The sequence below is a fragment of the Giraffa tippelskirchi genome, chromosome 8 (assembly GCF_054371585.1).
Source record: "Giraffa tippelskirchi isolate mGirTip1 chromosome 8, T2T-mGirTip1v1.2.pri, whole genome shotgun sequence".
NCBI lineage: Eukaryota > Metazoa > Chordata > Mammalia > Artiodactyla > Giraffidae > Giraffa > Giraffa tippelskirchi.
In genome coordinates, this window is record NC_137282.1 from 100,173,088 (window position 1) to 100,198,029 (window position 24,942).

General features: G+C 35.8%; 1 protein-coding gene across 14 annotated transcripts in view; it reads right to left on the reverse strand.

The window, feature by feature from the left end:
- ERCC8 (ERCC excision repair 8, CSA ubiquitin ligase complex subunit) overlaps positions 1-24,942 on the reverse strand; it is a 58,996-nt gene that overhangs the window by 15,210 nt on the left and 18,844 nt on the right. For 12 of the 14 annotated variants that reach the window (XR_014063522.1, XR_014063523.1, XR_014063520.1 and 9 more), the window contains 7 exons: positions 23,866-23,989; positions 20,706-20,787; positions 18,947-19,015; positions 17,691-17,757; positions 14,511-14,611; positions 13,314-13,438; positions 3,628-3,825 (listed from right to left, as the gene is read on the reverse strand). Coding sequence is in view for 6 of the 14 variants with exons in the window: in XM_081524324.1 (XP_081380450.1) it covers positions 3,628-3,825; positions 13,314-13,438; positions 14,511-14,611; positions 17,691-17,757; positions 18,947-19,015; positions 20,706-20,787; positions 23,866-23,989 (766 nt within the window). In the remaining 8 variants the exon portion in view is untranslated. The remainder of the gene's footprint in view (positions 1-3,627; positions 3,826-13,313; positions 13,439-14,510; positions 14,612-17,690; positions 17,758-18,946; positions 19,016-20,705; positions 20,788-23,865; positions 23,990-24,942) is intronic. The other 2 variants (XM_081524329.1, XM_081524328.1) reach the window with 1 other exon arrangement.

The window sequence follows — 24,942 nt, forward strand, 5'->3', positions numbered from 1 at the left end:
CTTGTACATCTGGAAGTTCCTGGTTCATGCATTGCTGAAGCCATTAGCTTGAAGGATTTTGAACATAACTTTGCTAGTAAGTAAAATGAGTGCTTTGAACATTCTTTGTCATTGCCCTTCTTAGGGATTGGAATGAAAATTGGACTTTTCCAGATCTGTGCTCACTGCTGAGTTTTCCAAATTAGCTGACATATTGAGTGAGGCACTTTAACAGCATCATCTTTTAGGATTTTAAATAGCTCAGCTTAATTCTATGACCTCAACTAACTTTGTTGGTAGTAACGTCTCCTAAGGCCCACTCGACTTCACACTCTAAGTCCAATCTTAGGTGAGTGACCACACAACTGTGGTTATCCAGGTCATTAAGACCTTTTTTGTATAGTTCTTCTGTGTATTCTTGACACCTCTTAATCTCTTCTGCTTTTGTTAGGTCCTTACCATTTCTGTCCTTTATCGTGCCCATCCTTGCATGAAACGTTCCCTTGATATCTCCAATTTTCTTGAAAAGATCTCTAGTCTTACACATTCTATTGTTTTCCTCTATTTTTTTGCACTGTTCATTTAAGAAAGACTGCCCATTTCTCTTTGTTATTCTGTAGAACTCTGCATTCTGTTGGATGTGTTTTTTCATTTTTCCCTTGCCTTTTGCTTCTCTTCTTTCCTCAGCTATTTGTAAAGCCTCCTCAGGTAACTACTTTGCAGAAACCATAAGAGTTTCTAGCTAAAATAGGCCAGGAATTAAAAAAAAGTTTTAATTAGCTCAAAACTGCCAAACTAGCTGCTGAAGAGCATTAAGATTCATATGCCATGCTTGTTGAGAAGCTTCTTTTATAAGCTTGGACTGATGCAGTCAATGGCAATGTCTCTATGAATATGGTGTCTGTACATGCTGAACAGTGTTTATTCTTCTGACAAAACTTCAGAAATATGTTATATCGGCTAGTACTGAAAATATTTCTATGGGGCAGTGAAATAGATACTCTTACATACAGAGGGTATGAAGTGATATAATCCTTTCAGAGACTGAAATCTCTATATGTGTCAGAAGTTTTTGTATATATTTCTAAGAAGTCATGCTAAAGACACATATGAAATTCAAGGTTATTATCACCAATATTATATTTATAATAAAACAATAATTTCCCAAATATTATTGTCCAGGGTTATGATTTATATATAAATTTATGCTACATTAATATGATATGATATTATATAGCCACTAAATTTATTTTTGAAGAATATTTAATGACACTGGAAAATATTCATATTGTCAAGAGAAAGGAGCAGGATATAGACCAAATACAGAGTGAAAAGAAAAAAAACAGGATGTAAAACACTAGGTCAACTTTTTAAAAAGCTACTAAGCAAAGAATAAGGGCTAAAAAGAAAAATCAGCAAAATGTTAAGTTAAAACTCTGACTGACTGTTTACTTTTCTCACAAATGTATTTCTACGCAAATATTTCTAACACTACAACTTTCTTTCTGATCTGGTATTAAATTATTTAGTTTTATTGTTATTCATCTCAAAAGCTATTTGAGGCATGGTACAATCAGTATTTTTCTAAAAAAAATAAAAGTAAAGGTTCTTGGTCAAGGGAAAATAAGATTATGAAGTAACTTATAGGAAATATAGATGTAAAGAAAATTAAGTAAATTATACTTAGCTACACATTATCAAATTTCCTAAATGGAACAAAATTCTACAGACTGTATCATTTAAAATTGAGAATGTATGGTTACTGTGGATGGTGCAAAGATATTTTCATATGCCCAGTGCTGTAGAGCAATTTAGTTCCTGAGAAGACAAGATTATATACTCAAGATATACTAAGGTCAGATAACCTTGTTTTCTCATGATTAAATTAAGGTACTGTATCTTTGCCAAGAATATCACATACACTTTGACAATTTGACTAAGCTGATGCATGCGAATCTTAGTCAAGGTAAAATTATTTTATCTTTGTAATTAATATTTTGTAGGGTGCAACTTTGAGACTAGGTAAATATTCCATTCCTCATCAGACTTTCAAGTTATTAGGTTAATTACTAGTAGCAGAATGGATTCAGGGATCCCTATTCTAGTCAATAGAAAATAATCAACTATTATCATTATTTATTTTGATGTTGGCTATATCTTCAAATTTTTATATTACAGAATTACTATAAATATCAATTTTATTTTCAGATAGCGAGTTTTTGTGTAATATATAATTGGTAAAAGGGTTCTGCTGCTAAACGGATGCAAAAGCACTACTCTTTTACTTTTATAATTTAGATTTATAATTATCTTCCTTTTCAGAAATCATAATAGATGGAATGGGATAAGAGCTAGAAGCTTTCTGATATAATAAAGTAATTCAAATCTTTCTTAGTACATAGCACATACAGAAATGGTATTTGTCAGGAGGCAACTGGCCTCAGCTTTCTGGCTATCTTAGGCCTGTTCCAGCGATTTCAGGGACTGAGAAGAATCAATTATCTTCACTTACTTTTAATCTGTTCTAACCCATTCTTCACTCACTTTCAGTCCAATCTTCCTAGCAGGAACATCTGCTAGGAAGCTCTGATTTGGTGGAAAGCAATAGCTGGTAGTCAGAATACTTGAATTAAAATCTTGGCTTTGTCTCTAGTGACTCTGGATAAGAAAAGTACTGTATTCCATGAATTTCTTTGAATGAATAATCAATCACCCTCTGTCAATCTACTTGCAGATTTGAGGCAAGTAATATCAACCCCTCGTTGCCTTAGTAGTATTTTCCAAGAAGTAACACTAAAAATAGTTAATATAAGTAGTACATCAGGACACTGGCCAATCAGAAGAGATACTGGACATAGAGTAGAAGCAGGGTTTTAAAGGTCCCTCTTAGTTACTGGGTTGAAGTGAGGTCTAGGAGGCTCCAGGAAATGAGGTGAAGCTGGAGGTCATGTAAGGGGCTTAGTACAACAGCTATGTAACAAACTAAAGGATGTATGTTTCAGTATTTTAACGATTACTGCCATATAGATGTGTGCTAGCTAAAAACCAGCCCTGTATATCTTACTTCACAGTGTCAGACACCGATTAAGTAATGCCTATTAATGAGTGACTGTATAGGTGATAAAGTCCCTCCTAGCAATAACCCATGGACGGAGGAGCCTGGTAGGCTACAGGCTACAGTCCATGGGGTCTCGAAGAGTCGGACATGACTGAGTGACTTCACTTTCACTTTTCACTTTCATGCATTGGAGAAGGAAATGGCAACCCACTCCAATATTCTTGCCTGGAGAATCCCAGGGATAGAGGGGCCTGGTGGGCTGCCGTCTATGGGGTCATACAGAGTCGGACACGACTGAAGCAAGTTAGCAGCAGCAGCAATAACCCATAATTTTCATTCTTTCAGTATTTAATTTTTATAAGCCTCATTTTCCTCATCTACAATACAGGGAAAATCCCAACAATCTCACTACAATGAAGAATCACTTAAAGGAGCATATGAGATAATCTATGCAAAAGTTTTATGGAGAAAACACTCTGTTCCATTGGTGAGACTAAAGAGAAAGGTAAAGATGTTAAAAAAACAAAACCCATAGGTTTTGACAAGCTAGCTACCCTAACATTTTAAATTCCCTTAAGTATCATTCTTACCTGGAAATTAGACTGAAATACACAGCAGTCAACGCTTTTATAGTGTCCCTTAAGCATCGTTATCTGTTCTCCAGAGTAAACTGTATAAACAGCAATGGTGCTACCATATGGTACAAAAACAAATTCTGAACTGCAGCCAGAGGAGACAGTGAATTTCAATCCTTTTCTACTATCATTATATACTTTTCCATAGTTGACCTGCAGGATGTAAAAGCATAGAGTTACTTAAATATGAATTAGAAAGACAATAAAGATAACTATTTACTTAAAATATTATACTATAGAAACAGCTCCAGTTAAGTCTAAAGAAAATGATCACTGTCCTAATAGAAACCAGGACCAATGACATACATGTACATTTTGCATACAAGGGAAATACAAATAGTAAAATGACCCACAAAAACAAATGTTCACATTTCAACCTTGACAGAAATAAAAATGCAAATTAAGGTAACCTTGAAGAATCATTTTAGACCGTTCAGCAAAAATTTTAATAAACCATTAAGACACTCAATATTAGTACAAGTGAGGTAAATATGTAGATGGCACTGTAATTTGGTCATCCCTTCTAAAAGGCCAAATGGATTATTATGCAACAAATTATAAAGTATACCTTAATACTGACACATAAGTATATATAAATACAGTTTTAGAGAGAGAATAACTTTTTATACATATATAAAATACATATAACCTAAAATTTATACATAAATATACATGTAACAAAATTTAAGTATATAATATAATGAAAAAATACATATAACATAAAATTTGCCATCTTAACCATATTTAAGCATACAGTTAAGTGACATTAGGGCTTTCCAGGTGGCTTAGTGGTAAAGAATCCATCTGCCAATGTAGGAAACACAGGAGATGTGGGTTTGATTCCTGGGTCCGGAAGATCCCCTGGAGGAGGAAAGGACAACCCACTCCAGTATTCTTGCCAGGATAATCTCATGCACAGAGGAGCCTGGCGGGCTATTGTCCCTGGGGTCGCAAAAAGTCCTACATGACTGACACACATCAGTGGCATTAAGCATATTTACACTGCTGGGCAACCAGCACTACCACCCCTTTTCTATCTTGCAAAACTGAAATTCTGTACCCATTAAACAACAAAGATATTCTTACTCCTTGATCTAGTAACTACTACTGGGAATTCATCTTAGGGTAATAATTAAACAGCAAAAAGGTATATGCCCAGAGGAATTCAATGTGGCCTTATCTAGAATGGCAAAGTAATTGAGAACAAATGTAAATTCCTAAGAGTATTATATTAATTCTAGTTTATATAGCAGTTAAAAATTGTACATTTGAAATTATGTAGAAAATAGAAATAAAAGTATAAAAAGAAAAGAACAAAAATAGTATATATACTCTAATTGCAGCTTTATATAAAAAATATATTTGCAACAAAATAATAATTCTGCACCTATACGCCAAAGTTGCAAGCCCAACAATATTAGCATCACCTGCATAGTTAGAAACAGAACTGTTCCAGACCCCATCCCAACCTACTGAACTACAATCTTCATTTTAACAAGATCCCAAGATGATCTGTAACTCCATCAAATTTTTGAGCAGCTCTGGGCTAAAGAAATTGACAGGTTTACTTTCTGCTGATAATTTACATAAGCAGCTTAGGGTAAGTATAAAACCAGCATCTAATCATCTGAGAATTATGAGCAAGATCACCAAAATCTCCCTTCACTATGGCTAATTAGTTCAGTTGAGTTCGGTTCAGTCGCTCAGTTGACCCCATGAACTGCAGCACGCCAGGCCTCCATGTCCATCACAAACTCCCGGAGCCTACCCAAACTCATGTCCATTGAGTCAGTGATGCCATCCAACCATCTCATCCTCTGTTGTCCCCTTCTCCTGTCCTCAATCTTTCCCAGCATCAGGGTCTTTTCCAAGGAGTCAGCTCTTTGCATCAGGTGGCCAAAGTATTGGAGTTTCAGCTTCAACATCAGTCCTTCCAATGAACACCCAGAACTGATCTTCTTTAGGATGGACTGGTTGGATCTCCTTGCAGTCCAAGGGACTCTCAAGAGTCTTCTCCAACACCACAGTTCAAAAGCATCAATTCTTCGGCACTCAGCTTTCTTTATAGTCCAACTCTCATATCCATACATGACTACTGGAAAAACCACAGCTTTGACTAGATGGACCTTTGTTGACAAAGTAATGTCTCTGCTTTTTAATATGCTATCTAGGTTGGTCATAACTTTCCTTCCAAGGAGTAAGTGTCCTTTAATTTTATGGCTACAATCACCATCAGCAGTGATTTTGAAGCCCAGAAAATTAAAGTCAGCCACTGTTTCCCCATCTATTTGCCATGAAGTGATGGGACCAGATGCCATGATCTTAGTTTTCTGAATGTTGAACTTTAAGCCAACTTTTTCACTCTCCTCTTTCACTTTCATCAAGAGGCGCTTTAGTTCTTCACTTTCTGCCATAAGGGTGGTGTCTTCTGCATATCTGAGGTTATTGATATTTCTCCTGGCAATCTTGATTCCAGCTTGTGCTTCATCCAGCCCAGCGTTTCTCATGATGTACTCTGCATATAAGTTAAATAAGCAGGGTGACAATATACAGCCTTGACGTACTCCTTTTCCTATTTGGAACCAGTCTGTTGTTCCATGTCCAGTTCTAATTGTTGCTTCCTGACCTGCATACAGATTTCTCAAGAGGCAGGTCAGGTGGTCTGGTATTCCCATCTCTTTCAGAATTTTCCTCAGTTTATTGTGATCCACACGGTCAAAGGCTTTGGCATAGTCAATAAAGCAGAAATAGATGTTTTTCTGGTACTCTCTTGCTTTTTCAATGATCCAGCAGATGTTGGCAATTTGATCTCTGGTTCCTCTGCCTTTTCTAAAACCAGCTTGAACATCTGGAAGTTCACAGTTCACATATTGCTGAAGCCTGGCTTCGAGAATTTTGAGCATTACTTTACTAGCATGTGAGATGAGTGCAATTGTGTGGTAGTTTGAGCATTCTTTGGCATTTCCTTTCTTTGGGATTGGAATGAAAACTGACCTTTTCCAGTCCTGTGGCCACTGCTGATTTTCCAAATTTGCTGTCATATGGAGTGCAGCACTTTCACAGAATCATCTTTCAGGATTTGAAATAGCTCAACAGGAATTCCATCACCTCCACTAGCTTTGTTCATAGTGATACTTCCTAAGGCCCACTTGACTTCACATTCCAGGATGTCTGGCTCTAGATGAGTGATCACACCATCGTAATTAACTGGGTTGTGAAGATCTTTTTTGTACAGTTTTCTGCGTATTCTTGCCACCTCTTCTTAATATCTTCTGCTTCTGTCAGGTCCATATCATTTCTGTTCTTTATTGAGCCCATCTTTGCATGAAATGTTCCCTTGGTACCTATACTATGGCTAATACTGGAGTTTAAACAGTGAGTGATTTGCCCTTTTCTCTTTTTCTAAAGGTTGGGTGGGAGTGGTCTGTGTGTGTGTGTGTGTGTGTGTGTGTGTGTATGTATGTTTGCGCGCATGTGTATGTGTGTGGCTCAAAGGGATATGCAATGGTAATTATGGACAGTACACTCAGCACCATTGAGATTTACATGTGACAGAACTGAGCACATGTATTCAGCAATCCCACTGAAGGAGTGGTATAGTGAAATGTTAAAACGTTGAACTTATAATCAGTAGATTTGGGTTTCTGAAACCAACTCCACCCTCCTACCTTTTTTTTTGCCTCATATGAGTAATGAATGACTTAACTTCTGAGTTACATTCTTCTACTATATTAAAAGGAAATAACATTGTTTACCAGAGATTGTGAAAAATAAAAATAAATAATGCATAAGAGAAAAGCTAGGATACAAAAGTATTCAGTGAGTCCCTAGATTTATTAATTCTTATATATTTAAAAGTATAACATTCCCTCACTTGTGTATTTTGATCCTTCATGTACAACAATTTGTAGAATAACATCAGGGTGGGAGGATGGAGAAAAAACACAACTAGCAGAAAAAGAAAAATCTCAACTAGCAATTTTCTGTTCTTCCTAGAAAAATTACGAACTGCTAGACTGTAATGGTCTTATTCATACATCAGAACACCTACCTACAAAACTTATGTTCTTTCCATTATACCACATTCCATCCCAAAAGTGAACTGGAAAGTGTTCAATGAGGTATAAATACTGAACTAGCTTACTAACTTCTGTCTGTGTTTTTAGGTGCTCCCCCTGCAATCCATCTTGCAACTCACTGTCCTATTAATCTTGGTAAATCACTGTTGTGATCAAATCACCTGTGGGGTCTAAACTATCAATACCTGTTCAATGTCTATGGAATGAAGTTCTAATAACAGATTAAGGGAAGGAGAGATCTATCATTTACTAAGTGCTTAGTGTCACACACTGTGCTAGGTGATTTTCTAAGCTCCCCATTGTACATGTATTTGCCATAAAAATCAGTGTGTGACAAATACCATACTATATATTATGAAAGTACTGAATAACAGGCTAGTTTTGGTTATGATGTCTTCAAGTAGGTATGTACAGGCTTTGAAAAGATTTTGATGGGGAGGAAAATTTCATAGATGTCGGATAGGATGATGGCAAATACAATTTCCTATCTTATGAATTCCTTTTATTGTCCCAGAAATATATACATCTTGTCACTGAGTAAATACCTGAGTATATACTATTTTTGTATTTACCTAGCAGAGACTCCGTCATAAGGCAGCTCATTTCACTGTCAAACAACTATCAGCATAATTAATGACAGGTGAGAAAGATCCCCTGGAGAAGGAAATGGCAAACCATTCCAGTAATCCTGCCCGGCAGGCTCCTACATGGGCTACAGCTCATGGGGTCATAAAGAGTTGGACATGACTAAGCAAATAACACTTTCACTTTTCAACATTTACTGAATGTTAACATTTGCTGTAAGTATCAGACAATGTGTGCTAAATATTTTACATGCATTATTTCATGTAATATGCAAAACAATACTTTGAGACAGGCAGCATTATTAAACAAAAAGAAAACACTTAGAAAGGCTAAGTATTTCAAGCAAGGTCTCTTGGCTAGTAAATGACAGAATCAGAAACTAATCTAGGTTACAGTAATCAAAAAATACGGTACTATACTGTTGTAAATTATTTTTCTTTCATTCCACTAGATGATGATCACAATCTACTGTAATACAAGTGAGCATTAGGTACTGTGGAATAATATAAGCTAAACTAGAGGAGTGAAAGAGAGGTTGTGCCTGAGATGAATTTTGAAAGCTGAGAAGCAGCTAGCACAGAAGAAGAGAGTATTCTAAAGCAAAAGCAGCAGTCTATGCAGCAGAATGGAAGGGTGAGAAAGCCTGGCATATTTAAGACCTCTAAGTAACTCAATAGGGCTAAGGGTAGGGAAAAAATGGAGAAGTGGCAAGATATAAAGATACAAAGCTGGTGAGTTAGAAGAGACAGCTTATGAAGGCCTTGTGGACAGTAGGCAAAAACATTCAGTTTTAATGACCTGAAAGTGTACTGATGAAACAGTGAAAGACTTTCACTGGGAGATGAGTTTGGGAAAAGTTAGAAGGATATTAGAGTAATTAAAGAGAGCAATCCTGAGGGTCCAGAGTAAGGCTGGAAGGGAAGACAACTATGAAAAAAATTAAGAAGAAATAATTAACAAGACCTGTAATTTGACTTAATTAGGAAGGTGGGATATAGGAAGGGAAGAATAAAGGACAGACTCCCAGTTTCTAGACATTGGTAACTAGGTGAATGATAACATCAGTAACTAAAACAGTAAATACCAGAATAGTTATTTTTAAATTTTGTTGTTGTGCCAAAAGCTATCTCTCTGTGAATTTTGCCTGTGGGTAAGTGTTCTGTACCCCAAAGCAATGGTCTTCAGAGTGCAGCTGGCACCTCAAGGAGTCTGTAAGATGATCCATTACAGTGTGAGAGGAAAATGTGAGAATTTCTGTTTCATTTTTAACTAAAAAAGTAAGGAAGTAAGCTTTAATAAAATATATAGATTCACAACACCAGGTGTATATAATTTACAAATAATTATATATACATTTGAAGCATGTACTTATACATTTTTCTCAAAATAAGAAGGGTACTACTCAGCAGGCAGCACCCTACAATGAAGTTGGCTATCATTTATGATATGCCTATTACTCAGCAGGTTATGGTCCAACTCTTTACCTACTTCCATTCTGTCCTTACAATGACTGTTAATCCTGATCTACAAGATGGAGACATTGAAACTGACCATAGTCCTTCATAAACTCACCTTAAATAAATTGCCTAATATCCCCAAGTTACTAAATGGCAGGACTGGAATTTATTTAGTATTCTGTCTGATAGCCCATTAAATGTTTAAAGACAGTGTGTTTTCCCTGAGAATTACTTTTCTGGGATCAGTGTCTCAATTCTTTTAAGTGTTTTTGTAGGTGAGTTTCTGAGTTACTGTAGTATTTTTACATGAATGACTTTTTCTCTGATCAAGTCCTTTTTAAAATGTATTATCCATTATAATGGCCTCTTTGGTGGCTCAGACAGTAAAGAATCCACCTGCAATGCAAGAGACTGGGTTTAATCTTTGGTTTGGAAATATCCTGTGGAGAAGGGAATGACTACTCAATCCAGTATTCTTGCCTGGAGAATTTCATGAACAGAGGAGCCTGGTGTGCTACAGTCCATGGGGTCACAAAGAGTTGGACATGACGGAGCAACTAACATACATCCATCATAAACACACTATTCAAAATATGGACTTCTGGCAAAAATCCATAGATATGAGTATCACCTTCAAGAAAGAGAGAAAAATGGAATAAAATCACATGAACAATTTATGCATATACTCACTACCATTTATATCTATCATATTCACCTTTGATGCACATGTCAAGTTACTTTTCCAAAGTGACACTGTCACTTCTCCACTCAAAAGCCTTGAGCAGCTTTTCATTTCACCCACAAAAAAAGCCAAAGCCCTTATAAAGGGCTACAAGCCTATAAGCTCTGGTATACTGTTCCTTCTGTTCCTCATCTTCCATTACTCTCTCCTTTGCTTACTCTAGTCTAACACAAGAGCCACATACATGCTCCTTGGGTATCCCAAGTGTGCTTCTGCCTCAAGGTCTTTGTTCTTCCTTCTTCCTGGAATGCTTTCCCTCCCAGAAGTTCGATGACTCACTCCTTCATTTCCTTCAGGTCAAATGTCATCTTCTGAGTGAGACCTAGCTTGACTGTCCTATATAAAACATCAACTCCAACTTCTCAATATTTTCTATGTTCCTCTTCTTGCTTTGCTTTTCTTCATAGAACTTGATGTGCTGTGCTGTGCTTAGTTGCTCAGTCATGTCAGACTCTTTGCAACCCCATGGACTTTAGCCTGCCAGACTCCTCTGTCCATGGGGATTCTCCAGGCAAGAATACTGGAGTGGGTTGCCATGACCTCCTCCAGGGGATCTTCCAAACCCAGGGATTGAACCCAGGTCTCCTGCATTGTAGCCAGACTCTTTACCATCCAAGCCACCAAGGAAGCCCCTTCATAACACTTACTGCACATAATATATATTTTACCAATCCATCCATCCATCCATTTATCCATTGCTTGAATGATGGATGTCTTTCTTCTCTCTCCCTGGAAGGTAAGCTCCACAAGGATAGAACTTTTCTATGTTTGTCTACTGCTGTATAGTACTGCCTAGCATATAGGAAGTACTCAGTAAATACTTATTAAACAAATAAATACAACTAGAAAAGGAAGGCATGACCTAATTAGGGACATGTACAATATAATAAACGGGAGACCTCGCAATGCCTATATTTTCAGCCTGGGACATGATGGAGAAACATTTCATAAAGAATAAGAGGGATTAGCAAACTAAAGTAATCTAGCACAAACAATTCTGATTTTAAAGTTAGTTTTTAATAATAAAAGTAATACACAGAATATCTAAGAGAATTAGCTAGAAAGGATGAAAGAAAGGAATATGATTAAACATTAATATGAACCTTAAGGTAGTTAATAAATGTTTTAAGGGGTCTGGGTATAATCAGCATTATGGTAACAGTGGAATCTAGAGTCAAACTGCTGTTTTCTAGCTATGTAAACTCAGGCAAGTTACCAAATTTTATGTCTTATTTTACTCATGTGTAAAATAGATATTATAATAATAAGAACCTTCAGAGTGTTGATGTGGTCATTAAATAAGACCATATATAGTTTGGCCTATATAGTAAAAGATAATTTTTATTAGCATAGTAACTAGGATATAAGTGCTTGATAAATATTAGCTATTAGTATTATCACCAAATTAAAAACTTTTGTAAGCCTATTCTGAAAGTTACTAAAACAAGAGGTACATCTGGTAAGGACCATAACATAAAATTTTTAAAAAGCACTAAAAATTAATTACCACATAAGAATCTAGCACTTTCATGGAAAGGGTATGGAGAAAAGGGAACCACACTGTTGGTGGGAATGTACATTGGTGCAGCCACTATGGAAAACAGTATGGCTGTTCCTTAACAAACTGAAAATAGAGTTATCATATGACCCAGTGACCCCACTCCTAGACGTATATCTGGAAAAGAAGAAAACGCTAATTTAAAAAGATACACGCACCCTAATAGTGATAGCATAACTATTTATAGTAAGACACAGAAGCAAACTAAATGTTCACTGACAGATGAATGGATAAAGAACATGTGAGATATACACACACCCACACACACCCATGCTAGAATATTACTCAGCCATAAAAAAAAAAAGCCATTTGCAGCAACAAGGATGAACCCAGAGATGATCATACTAAGCGAAGTGAGCCAAAGATAAATATTACATGCTATTATTTATATGTGGATTCTAAAAAATTATACAATAAAGTTATTTACAAAATAGAAACAGACCCACAGACACAGAAAACAAAGTCATGGTTACCAAAGAGGGGGTGAGGTGGGGTGGGGTGGGGCGGATATATTAGATGTATGGGATTAATAGATGTTGCTGTTGTTGTTAATAGATTAATAGATACACACCACCATATATAGAATATATAAACAACAAGGATTTACTATATAGCACAGGGTACTATATACAATATCTTATAATAACCTATAAAGGAAAAGAGTTGAAAAAATAGATATATACAGATATACACATATGTTTAAGCGAATCACTTTGCTGTACACCTGAAATTAACACAAAATTGAAATAAACTACACTTCAATTAAAAAAAAGAATCCAGCACTTTTAGAACACATCTACTCCAGTATTAAAAGTGCCATACATTTTGCTATTATAACATTCATTTTGGATTTTGCTTACAAGTCAAATACAGTATAAAATTTGACTATTTAACTAAATAGCTTTAATTTATATCAGTTGTTCCCAATCTTTTATTCTTCTTCAACATACTTAAGAGACATGGCACATTCCAATTATGCACAGTGGCTCAGTAGAGCAGTGATTCTCCACTAAGTGAGGAGAGTGTAGTGGGGGTAAGGTGGAGCGGATTGTCCTGAGTTGAGAATTACTAGTTCACTAATGGAAAAATAATATAAAATGAAAGCTATGATTCAGAGGCAAAAAACAAAGTTAAATCTACGGAAAAACACCAAGTGTATGTCACAGATCCATTTCCTTAATGTACATCCAAAAGGTTCAAAGTACTTAAAAACGTCTTACTAGAGTATTTTCCCCATTGGAACTGTTCCAGAGCCTCATTCGATTATCTGTGCCAACAGTGAGTAGGTGAAGACCATCACTTGTAAAACATAAGCCATTAACCTTTCCATTATGAGCAGTGTTTGCTGCAATGAAAAACACAATTCAGATTATCTCTTCTCATAAATTCAACACAGGTAATGCTTGATGACATAGTTATTAAATACATTAAACACATTAAGGACATAATGTCCTTTAAACACAGTCAAGGACAACTATCTGAACTACTTAAAATACGTAAGTTGATTATATTTAAAATTAATCATCCCTTTCAATATTTGAATATGATAAGCTATACAATTAGAACCATAATAATAGAGGAAAACAGGAAAACCAAAGGGAAAAAATGTTGCCAAATAAAAATTTTCTTCAGGAAGGAAGCTGTGCTATTAAACCCAATTAAATACATAAACTAACAGTAAAATTTTAAATTAAATACCTTTTAAACTTTTTATATATTAATACTCTATTTTCAATCTAAAAATCATTTCATGGACTATTAAAAATCAACAATACCAGTATTTCCTTCTTAAAGATAACTGTTCCAGTCTCAATCAAAAGTGATATTACTTTCAAAATGAACAGGTTTAAGAAAGCATAATACTCAATAGTCTGATTAACTTAATTTAAAAGATTATTAAAACAAACATAGGTTTTAAATAGTTGATCCTAATGTATTTCAGGTCCAAATTTAATTCTAAATCAGAATTTTAATCTGCATAGAAATTACACTCTATTGTAAAAATGCAGTTGAATTATTTTGCCTCATAGATTGCAGTGGACTCAAATTTCACACAACCACAAATTTTATTGTGACAAACTTGCCACAAAATGTTACCATTTCTTTAACTTATTATAACTTCCTAAATGGTACTGAATTTGTATTATTAGTTGGCCTCATGTGAGCAAAAAAAAAAAAGTTTCTACCAATACATTAAAAAATTCAGGAACAGAAGGAATGACATACTTGTATTTTGAAGAAAGACAACCATAATTAGTTGATGTAAATTTAGAAATTGATTCATTGTGAATGCCTTTTTTAAAAAATATAAAATCTATAATTTGTTAACATCTATTTATTATCTGGTTTCAATTCAAATTTTTCAATATAAAAATATTATCAATGTCATATTCATATATTAATGTATTTTTCATTACCTGATTCAGCTGCTTGTGACTTTTTCCCATTATGCTGGTCAAGAGTTATCAAGCATCCTGATGCTCTCCTCACATCCCATAATTTTGCTCTACTGTCAGCACTGAGAGGAAATAAACGTTACATTGACATATATGGCTAGGATAAGGACTGTACTACTCACCCACCTTTCCTGTATTATTGGCATACAGAAGTCTCAGTATATTAGCACAAATGCATTTGTATATTTGGGTGGCTATACTTTTGCCTTTCCAGCAAATATCCAACAGTCAACAGAAGCACAAACAAGTGAAAAAAACAGAAAAAAAAACATAACCTTTTTTAAATCACAAGGGATTCTGTTGCTCTTTCTGTTGTGGCTCAGGTGGTCAAGAATCTGCCTGCAATGTGGGAGACCCTGGTTTGATCCCTCGGTTGGGAAGATCCCTGGAGAAGGGAAAGGCTACCCATTCCAGTATTCTGGCCTGGAGAATTCCGTCCTGGGTCGAAGAGTTGGACATGACTGAGTGACTTTCACTTTCACTTTTCACTTTCACTTTAATGACATAAGCACGCTTCTCTCCAAAGACAAGACAGGCTAAGAGCTTTTTTCCTTGCTAAGGTTGCTGCTATATCCCCATATCCTTTCTATTTGTTAGTCAAATGTTTACATAATCATGCAGCGAACTAATTTCACTTTGCTTAAGAATTCATCTGGTAGGAATGGGTTTTCTTTTTATATGAAAAAAACTGAAAATAAGGTGAATAATAAAGACAATATATTTTTATTTGATTTCCTGTACTCATATCAATCTTTGCCAAAACAAAGGAAACACATTTAATGTCTCCTAGAATTAGAGGCTTATTTGCATTTTACTTCAAGTGAAAAGAAAAAGGTAAAACCATGATCACAAATCAATTACAGCTTCTATACTCCTAAGGAAAACATAAATCAGTTCAAGTATGTTATCATATCCTCACAAAGCCCTTAATAATATTTTAACCCATTGGGTTTATCTAGGCCATTTTAATCAAGAAGAGCATTACACTGCATTTTATAAGCCTATTTCTCATTTAAAAATCTTTTAAAATGTATGTATATAGGGTTTATCTCTTTCTATAACTTTGATTCTTTTCACAGATCACAAGCAAACCTAGCCAACTACAATAGCTGGCAAAAAGTTAGTGTTTCTCATTCTCAATTTGGTTTTCTTTCTTTTCAGTAGGGGAATAGGTCTGCAATGGTATGAGTCTGCAGATGTAAGTCTCTTCGGAAACATTAGATTTAGACATACCTGACTCCTAACTCTGACTACCAGGTCCATTCTGGAACTTATTCGAATTCCTGGAGGTACTCTGAGAATTGAAAGCCTCTAAGTTTCCCTCTTGATTTGAGGAAAACCAAATTAGAAAAGAACAATGTAAATCCACTCTAGCATGGAACACAACCAACGCCTAGCTTCTCATCGTCATACCTCTTTAGCAACCTCTTGTGGCTACATTGGGGCTTCCTTGGTGGCTCAGACGGTAAATAAACTGCCTGCAATGCAGATCAGGGTTAGATCCCTGGGTCGGGAAGATCCCCTGGAGAAGGGAACGGCACCCCACTCCAGTATTCTTTCCTGGAGAATTCAGTTGCATAGATAGATAGAGGATTCCATGGCTACAGTCCATGGGATCACAAAATCAGACATGATTGAGAGACTAACACTTTCACTTTTGGCTACATACTAGACTTTATTCTACTTCAGAAATTACAAATTTCAATGTCACATTCTGCAAACTATTAACACAAGTTTCTCTGGGGACTAAACTGTGACAGAGAAGGAGGGCTGGCAGCTTTACAAAAATACAGATACATTTCTTTATAAACCTAAAAATGTAGCTTTTCTAGTAATTCTTTTACAAAAAGTTTTATTAAAATGTCTATATCAAAATTTGATTACTACTTCCTATCCCTTCAAGTTTTCAAAATTTTCTGTTTGACACTCATGCGTCTATCTCATTAGGTCATTGATCCCTCCTATAAGCCTTCTAGTGATTTTATTTTGTTCCTTATACCCATGACTTCAACAATTTTTAGACAATTGTTAAGTCTGTGTCATTCAAGGTTTTAATTTCTGTGTCATAGCACAGCTGTGAGCTATACCTTCAATAGAGCACACAATACTGACCAGTAATCCTATGTGCCCCTAATCAGCTCCCTCTTCCATTCATTAAATCTGCTATTTCAAACCTTTACTACCTTCTCTGAAAACTGCATCCATGTATTTTCAATAGATGACATCAAGTTCTAAAATACAAGAAACTGGGTTTGCATTCCTTGAACTTCTCTGCCAAAGTCACAAACTTAATTGTATTGACACTATTTCCTCCTTCCATGTAGTCATGATGCCCTTCATGTGCCAGATCAAGTGTCCCCCTTCCAACGGGACCCTTGATATTATCTTGCCTGTCTATTCAAGGTCCTGATATACCAATTATTCTCTCCATTTCTTCACTAATTTCTCTCCACCAATACTCTTCCCTCAGCATTCAAATATACAAGACTCTTTCTTTCAGCAAACAAAACTCCCAAACCCCATGATCCTCAAGAGTTAAGTGCTCGTTCTTTCTTCCCATACTGAACCTCTCAGAGATGTACCTCTACTAAGGCATTTTTCAGGATGTCCTGCAATCACTGATTTTTCTGAATATACTCCCTCACTAGACTATTACCTTCTTGGAGGGACTCTGCCTGTGTTATCTCTGTGTCCCTGGTACAATGCTTGGCACATGACAGGAATCATTAACAGTCAGTAAATTGAATCAATGAATGTGGATGGAAGTGTTGTATCAGATTTAAAATAATTTTGGGTTAAAGAAAATGAATTAAAATGCTACTAATTTTAAATTAACAGAGTGCTACACTTTTGTATGCAAAAATGACACAACACAGTGTTTCATGGGTAGTATTAGGAGATTTGCCTTGCTACATAGATTCGGTTGTTACCTGTTTTTAAAAGTGAGTATCTTCAAATTGGATAGTCAGGATTAGGATTATGATGAATAGAAAGTTTTTTTTGGTAATATGAATTAAAATCTTTAACTCAATTATTTTTCAGGACTTACTTAACAGCTAAATATGTACCTAACATAAAACAATCTTTTCAAAATGCTTATCCCTAATTATTAATCTCAAATCCAAATAGTTTGCATTTTACCTTGCGGTTGCCAAGATATATTCGTAACGTGGTGACCAGGAAACTGCCAATATTTCTTGTCTGTGACCTGCAAAACAACTGTATATAATGACTTGCATTTTGAAATATGCATTTTCAAATCTTTTGAAATATCAAAAGATATAGTGTAATTAACTTTGCCTGATTATGAAGAAAGCACAGACTAAATTTTAAAAGTAAACTGATACCACCATTTTTTCACATTTACAATAATCTATATTTAAATACTAATGTGAAGTCTATGGGACATTCCTCACATATGGTATTTTATTATAAAAAGCTTGGGTTTGCTTTGGAAAGAATAGCCAGAGCAAGTAAGTCTGTTTTTTTAAATATAGCTGTTAGCCTAGTAGGTCAGTCCATCAATAAATGACATAGCTCAAGCTTACTTACGTATCTCTACAAAATCCCTGCAACAGGCCATCCAAGACAAACATTCTGAAGACTAAAAATGTTTCCTTTTTTCAGAAAGTTGTGGCAGAAAAAAATTATTTTAATTCATGACTGTAAAAATCATTTATATAAAAATTTTTGTCTAGAAAGCACAAGTGATAAGTTCATAGGACAAGTTAATTCAGCATTTTAAGTCATTTCTACCTAACTATTCAAAGTATATATTTTCATCTACTTAGTGTATTTCATAGAGATTCATAACATAAAAGATGTTATCCATCTCATCAAGTTTTCCTAATATATTTACTATGTGTTTCTCAGAGATGAATACAAACAGAATTTCTGAATTACATCCTATTTTTTCAGTTTAGAATTAGACGATCTAATACTGATAAAAAAAAGTAGCAAAAATAATTTAAGCTGGTAAACTTTTACCAAATTTTATTTCAATATTTTTTCTAAAATATTTTTATTGAGAAAAGAAGTACCTAAATATTAAGAACGTCTACTCAGCCAGAACAATATTAAGTAATGCTCATAGAGATAGCTGTACTGATGTTAAGTTTCATAAGTAGTTCATTTTTTTCAATGTAGAAATAACACAAGGTTTTGAGTTTGACTTTCTGTATCCTTTAAGCTTCCCCTGCAGCCATTGTTCATATAAATGTCTCCTTAATAGTTTAGTTTTATAAGAATAATGCACAGAAGGATCTTTATTTCCCTGTTGACTTCTAACAACGAGCACAAAATACATCAGTCATGTCGTTTACAAAGACTGCATTGTTAGTCATGTTTCATTTTATTGAATGGTTTACTCAAAGTAGTTGTTGTTTCAAATAAAATACCCTGTAGAATGTGGGAACAGGATCCAGACTTCAAGTCACAAAGTTGTACTTTGGGTCCTCTAGTACCAACTGTAAAAACAAAAACAAAACCAGTTTAAGATAATTTAATTATAAATGACCACCAAAAGGAAATAAGAAAGTACCATTATGAATCATGACGTTTTCACTTGCAGAAATATAAAAATGTATGTTAATAACATACTTTAATTTTTAATGTTTATAACTAGAAAATTATTTTAGTTGTAGTCATATGTCAGTACTAAGAGTACTCTATTATTCTATTATTCTCTATTACTCTATTATTATTTTTTAATATTTTACTTTGAAATAATTATAGATTCACAGGAAGCTACAATGATAGTGCAAAGAGGTCCTATGTACCCTTCACCCAGGTTGTCCCAATGGTTATATGTTAGGTAACTATAGCACAGTATCAAAACCAGGAAATGTGTACTGGTACAATGTTTGTATAATTCTACGTTATTTTATCACTTAAATCATTTTATTTTAATAGCTTAGCTGTTCCATGTTAGTAATATACTTCTAAATCACTAGTAACAGATTCACATAAACTCTGGACACGGACTGAGTGAGCCTCAAAGACGAGTTAGTGCCCAAACTCTTTACAGATGAAGTAGCTGACTGATGTCCAAGGTGAGGAGATTCATGCAGTGCCACAGAAATAATATCACAGGGACCTGATGCCTGATACCAGAAAAATATTTTTTCATTTTCATACATGAAAATTTTTGTTATAGGTGCTTTCATAAAAATGGATGTTTAATTTGAATCACACATTCTCAGAAAGAAGGAAATTATTTCTTTGTTTTATTGTGTTGAATGAAAAAGCTGCTAAATTTTGTTTACATAGAATCTTTGAACTTTGGTGGTTTGAAAAAATTCTTGAAAGTGAAAGTTGCTCAGTCATGTCCAACTCTTTGCGACCCCACAGATTATACAGTCCATGGTATTCTCCAGGAAAGAATACTGGAGTGGGCAGCCTTTCCCTTCTCCAGGGAATCTTCTAAACCCAGGTCTTCTGCATTGCAGGTGGATTCTTTATCAGCTGAGCTACCAGGGGGAAAAAAAGTAATTCTTAAGGGAACAGAAATGTGCTTTTTTTCTATCTTAAAAACACCCCACAAATGGTACCGCTTTTCATAATTTTATTTTTACTTATTTATATATTTACTTTTTGGCTGTGCTGGGTCTTTGATGCTGTGCGGCCTTTTTCTCTAGTCGTGGCGAGTGGGGGCTACTCTCTAGATGGAGTGCCCAAGCTTTTCTTGCAGCGGCTTCCCTTGTTGCAGAGCACTGGCTCTAGGCGCACAGACTTTGGTAGTCGTGGTGTGAGAGCTCAGCAGCTGCAGTTCCCAGGCTCTAGAGCACAGGCTCAACAGTTGTGGCACATGTGCTTAGTTGCTCTGAGGCATGTGGGATCCTCCTGGACTAGGGATTGAACCCATGCCTCCTGCACTGGCAGGCAGATTCTATACCACTGAGTCACCAGGGAAGTCCCAGAAATGTGCTTTCTTAGTTTTCAAATCCTAGCCACTCTGAAATCTAGCATGGTGCCTGACTTGTACAGTATCTGTTAAATGGAATGAACATAAATAGTAATATATATTTAAGTTTTGGGGTTTTTTTTAAAAAATTGTGATCTTCATCTGGGTTAAAATGTTTATATCAAAACTAACTAGATATTAAAAGGGAAAAAGTTTTCAGTATGTTAAAAAAACAAAAGAACACAAATACAAACCTGCTACCAAACAGTGCTTGGTGGCAACTGGAGACATATGATGACTATAAACTGTTTCTTCAAAATTAAATACATCGGCAATCTGATAATCAAAAGACATTTAAAATAAGTGTAATCACAAAAGCAGCAAATTTTCTATTTACTTATTGTCACACTGTTAGTAATTTTTAAATTGTTAGCAGTTTATTTTTTTCTAATAAATTCCAGAGATTAATACAAGATAATCCCCTGGTTCACCATCTTCCTTTCTGCTCCATTCTGGAAAACTTCAGCACCTACAGAAACAATGTAGTCAGTACTCTGCCTCTCAGTTCCATATAACCTCAGCTACCACACCTGGGACACTCACCACCTAAAACTGTTCCTCCTTTGAAATCACATATTTCAGTTACACATGACCAGAATTTTATATCATTTTAGCTCCCCCAACCACCTCTAAGACACCCAAACAAAGCCCAGCAGCTCTATCAGTTTCTCCTGTCTTCACTTTTCCTTCTTCAGCTTGGATTCCAAGGTTGAATGCTTCAGCTCCAGGATCTTCAACTCCTTTGCCATCATCATCTCACCTGTCAAGACCTCAGCCCTGGATGACTCCAAATGTCTGCCTTCTGTGCACCTATATCCAGGTTTAACTACACCAGAGGTCAACAAACTTTTTTAGTAAAGGGTCAGATTGTAAATTTTTTAGGCTTTGAAGACCAACTACTCATTTCTGTCACTGCAGTGTCAAAGTGGCCACAGACAATAAATGAGCGTGTCTGTGTTACAGTAACACTTTGTTTACAAAAAAGAGTCCATGAGAAGCCTTGGCCGAGAGACTAGACTTGGCCTATTGGCTGAAGTTAGCTGACCTCTGCCTCACGAAGGTGAAGAAAACCTTATAATAGGGCAGACTGTGTGCATGCTCAGTTGCTGCAGTTGTGTCTGACTCTTGGTGATCCCGTGGACTATAGCCTGCCAGGCTCCTCTGTCCATGAGATTTTCTAGGCAAGAATACTGGAGCGGGTTGTCACTTTCTTCTCCGGGGGATATTCCCAACCCACAGAGAGACAGAAACCATGTCTCTTCACTAATCATCAGGAAAATGCAAATCAAAACCACAATGAGATATCACCTCACATCTGTTAGAATATCTGTTATCAAAAAGAGATAACAAGTGTTGTCAAGGATATGTAGAAAAGGAAACCTCTGTGATTATTAGAGGGAATGTAAATTAGTGTAGCCATTACAGAAAACAATATGGAGGTTCCTCAAAATTAGAACCATATGATCCAGTAACCCCACTTGTAGGTATATATCCAAAGGAAATGAAATCACTGTCTCAAAAGAGATACCTGCATCCTCATGTTTTTAACAGCATTGTTTATAATAGCCAAATCATGGAAACAACCTAAATACCCATCAACACACGAAGGGGTAAAGAAGACCTGATATGTATACACACACACACATATATATATGATGGAATATTATTCAGCCATGAGAAAGAATGAAATTCTGCCATTTGTGACAATATAGATAGACATTAAGGGCATTAAATACTAAGTGAAGTAAGTCAAACAGAGAGGAATAAATACTGTATATCACTTACAATCAGAATCTTAAAAAGCCAAACTGATAGAAATAGTGAACAAAATGGTGATTACTGGAGCTGGTGAATGGTGGGAGAAATAGAAAGAAGTTGGCCAAAGAGTATAAACTTCTAGTTATAACATGAACAAGGGAAAGGAGAAGTTTCATAGGGAAGGAAACTTGAGGTAGGGAATACAACATATAAGATGTGTTCAGAAGGCAAAAGGAGATCAATTTAGTAGCAGTACATTATCTATGTTGAAAAGAAGTAGAAGCTAAGGTTGAGAAAGTAGGAAGTGAGGTTACAGATAACTTAGAATGCCAAGCTGAATTTAGACCATGGAATCACTCACTCACCAAAGGTGGTTTGGGTTGAGACTGGATGAAACTGCTTTATTTTAATTAATTCTGCAGTAGAACTTACTGCGGAATGGTGAGAAGAAAAATAATAAAAAGAAATCATTTAGGACTTTATAGTAGTAGTCCAGATGGACAGTGATGGTAAGGGAAATAGAAAAGAGAAATCTGAGAGTCTGAAGGAAGACCTGCTAAGATTTGAGGACTAAATGGATATGAGGAGCCATCACATTCACTTCAATTTAGAATATGTTTAGTTTGAGATGATTACTATATTTAAGTAAGAGAGGTTCTCATACAGGTAGAGACATACAGAACTAGAGCTCAGGGAAAAAATTAGCATGAGACAGAAAAATAAAACTTGATCAAATAGCATAAAAACTATTATCTACTGTTTACTTCCCAGGTGGCGCTATTGGTAAAGAACCCGCCTGCCAATGCAGGAGACATGAGATGTGGGTGCGATCCCTGGGTCACGAGGATCCCCTGGAGGAGGACAAGGCAACCTGCTCCAGTATTCCTGCCTGGAGAATCCCATGGACAGAGGAACCTGGAGGGCTACAGTCCATAGGATTGCACAGAGTCGACATGCCTGAAACAACTTAGCATGCAAGCACGCACTGTCTACTTTACTCAGCTATAATAACTTTCCTTTTTCTTATGTTTTTAGGTCAATAGGAGATAAATCCAATATTCTTCCCTACACCACTACACCATAGAAGTTTTTGAGTAATAAAGTATATAACAGCTAATGGTGTTTGAGTACTTACTATATGCTAGGTGCTTTTCCAGGTACTTTACACATATCAACCTATTTAATCCTCTTGGCCATTCTATAGGGTACAATCATTACTCCCTTTACAGATAAACACAAGAAGTTCAGATACTTGCCCAATCAATACCATATAGCTAGTTAGCAGCAGGGGCTTCCCAGGTGGCTCAGTAATATACAATTTGGCTGCCAAGCAGGAGATTCAGGTTCAATCCCTGGTTGGGAGCCTGGTGGGCTATAGTCCATGGGGTTGCAAAGAGTTGGATATGACTCAGCAACTAACCAGCAGCAGTCAGCAGCAGAGGCAAGATATGGACTCAAGCAGTATAGCTCTCCTCAATCACTATACTGCTTTCACATGTAACATATATGACATCTTAGCAAATAATCACACTAAAACTGTTTAGGACTAAATTCTCCTTCATCATACAGAACTTGGAAAAGCTTTAACGTACTTACTTGTAATGTATTTGTATCCCATACTTTCAGAGTCTTATCAAATGAACTTGATGTGAACATGCCAGTGTCATGAGGATACCACTGTACGGTCTCCACACTATATTTGTGAACATCAGGATGGCTTCTACAAAACAGCAATCAAAATGTAGAGATAAATGATTTATTTGAGTTTCAAAATGGATACCATATTAACAAGTTGTGGTTTTGGGAAGAACGATACAAATGGCCAAACCTAAATTACTTGCCATGTCCCAGCTGTCTAGAGAAAGAACATGTAGGCATCTCTAGTTTTAGGTGCCCACAGTGTGATGTGGAGGCCTGCTTCCTACTAAGGCTCATAAAATGAGACTTCCTGTTCCTGTATGAGAGCTTGGACGGATCAGCCAACTACATTGGACTGCTTCATGGAAGAAACTGATTTTTCCTTACTGGAAGAGACACCTACTTTGGTTTTGGATTTGCTTTTCTGATCATTTTATCAGCATCATCATTTAGAATTGTTGTCTCACGTACCTCCATAGTGTCCCACACACTATGGCTTCTGATTAAGAACCTCACTTCTACAGCAAAAGAATGTGACGGGTAGAGCCCATGGGGTTCACTACTCTTAGGTAGCCCATAGCTGACAGAAGCATGATCTGTTGAAGACTCAGTTATGACATCAGTTACAGTATACCACCTGTGGTGATGATGTGCTATCCTGAAGGATGCAGTATATGCTCTGAACTAGCGATCAACACAGTATGTGTCCTCTATTGAAACTTAATTCAAAGACACTGGATTTTTAGAAATACTTATGATAGTGGAGGGACATTTGAACACCAATGGATACTTAATATCATTATTGTATATGTGAGACAGTGGTAGTGGTGTTATGCTTATAAAACATTTTTTATTTTTTAGAGAAATAATTATGAATGAAATGATATCTTTCTGAGATTTGCTTCAAAACAATCTTCAGAGTAGGTGGGTGGGTGGGGTAAAGATGACATATTGGTTATGACTGATAGCTGCTGAAGCTGGGTGATGGGTACATAGTTCATTAGACTACTCTCTATTTTCATATATATTTAATAT